Source organism: Aptenodytes forsteri, unplaced genomic scaffold (genome assembly GCF_000699145.1).
Source record: "Aptenodytes forsteri isolate BGI_AS27 unplaced genomic scaffold, ASM69914v1 Scaffold168, whole genome shotgun sequence".
NCBI classification, from domain to species: Eukaryota; Metazoa; Chordata; class Aves; order Sphenisciformes; family Spheniscidae; genus Aptenodytes; species Aptenodytes forsteri.
In genome coordinates this window covers 448,310-449,694 of record NW_008796047.1, presented here as the reverse complement: position 1 = coordinate 449,694, position 1,385 = coordinate 448,310, and the positions used below count along the sequence as shown (strand labels likewise).

Genomic DNA, 1,385 nt, shown 5'->3' with positions numbered 1-1,385 from the left:
GACGCTTTGCAGTGCGGCCTCCCCCCCCCCCCCCGCCCCCCCCCCCCGCCGCACCCGCGCCCCTCGCCCACGCACGTAACGCCCGGCCGCGCCCCCCGCCGGGCCCTGCTCTCCTCATCCTCACAGCCTTCAGCCTCATCAGACTCTGCCCCTTCTCCCGGCACCCTCCAGCACTGCTTCTTCCCCACTTCTTTTTCTAAAGATGCTCTATTTTTATACTCCTCTTGGGCACCGCAAAAAGGTTGGGGAGCACACGCTTCGGGCACGGCCACTGGTGTCCATAGCCCCATGCAGGGGTCCCTTCACCCCTGGAGCATCCCGCGGTACCCACCTTCACCAGCCGGTACCTTTGCCCGCTCCCCTTGGCAACCCCTCGGAGACTTGTTCCCATGCCACCGGGGGCCGGGACCCCCGGCCACGTTCCCGTCCCCTCAGACATCCCTCTCAGTGCCGGGGATGGATGGGACCGGCCATGAGACTGCGGGATGTCCCCACCGGAGCAGGACGGAGAGCCCGTCCCCAGCCCCGGGCCTGAGGGATGCTGTGCCGGTCCCTGTGAGGGATGGCAGGGCACCGTGGGCGGCCAGGTGATGGGGTGCTTGGTCTGTCCGTCTGTCTGCCTGTGCAGCTCCAGAGGGGAGGCAGGGAGGTGCCGGGGCATGCAGGCGCCGGGGCCAGCACTTGTATCCCCGCGGCCTTGGGGTCCCTGTGTTATTTATTGGAGGGGAAGGTCTGTGCGCTCTCCCGGTGGCACCAGGGTGCTGGTGGCATGGGGACACGCGTGGGTGCCCACCAGGCTCCGCTGGCCAAAGAGAAACCGCCTTTAGGTTATTTTTATTGTTTTTGATTGGTTGTTTGTGTGTTTTTACAAGCTCTGCTGTTTCCTTTGCGACTCAGTTTTAGGCCTAAACAGTTAGACTTTGGAGTTTATTTGTGTAAAGGAGGAAACCCCAAGGCAAATAAAAGCGAGTGTCTAGACTGATGGGGCCTGGGGGAGTTTTCGTTCCCGTGCCGAGGCTTTGCCGCAGGCATTGTGCCTGCTGGAATGGGGGGCACCCAGCTCCCCCTTGGCACAGGGTGCCCTCACCCACCTAGGGTACAAGCACCCGATGCTTGGGGAGAGATGCTGCATGGCAGGAGGATGAAGGTGGCCACTGTAGGGGACTCCCCGTGTCCCCATCCCTGTCTGTGCCCCCCTGGTCTGCGTCCTGGGGGTGTCTGCTGCATCCTGGTGAACAGGGCATCACCCTTGGCGTGGTACCCGGTGTGGTACCCGCTGCCTCCCCCACAGGGCATCACCCTCAGCGTGGTACCCACTGCTCCCCCCGCCCGGGGCCACCGGCTTGCCCACCCCACAACGGCCACCAGTCGGGCTGTCCCCCCCG

General features: G+C 64.4%; 1 protein-coding gene across 1 annotated transcript in view; it reads left to right on the top strand.

Moving 5' to 3' along the window:
* The window catches only part of FGF17 (fibroblast growth factor 17), a 2,730-nt gene extending 2,651 nt beyond the window's left edge, over positions 1-79 (top strand). Inside the window, exon 5 of the mRNA XM_009286187.1 lies at positions 45-79. Coding sequence (XP_009284462.1) covers positions 45-79 — 35 coding nt within the window. The remainder of the gene's footprint in view (positions 1-44) is intronic.
* Positions 80-1,385: the final 1,306 nt, after the last annotated feature.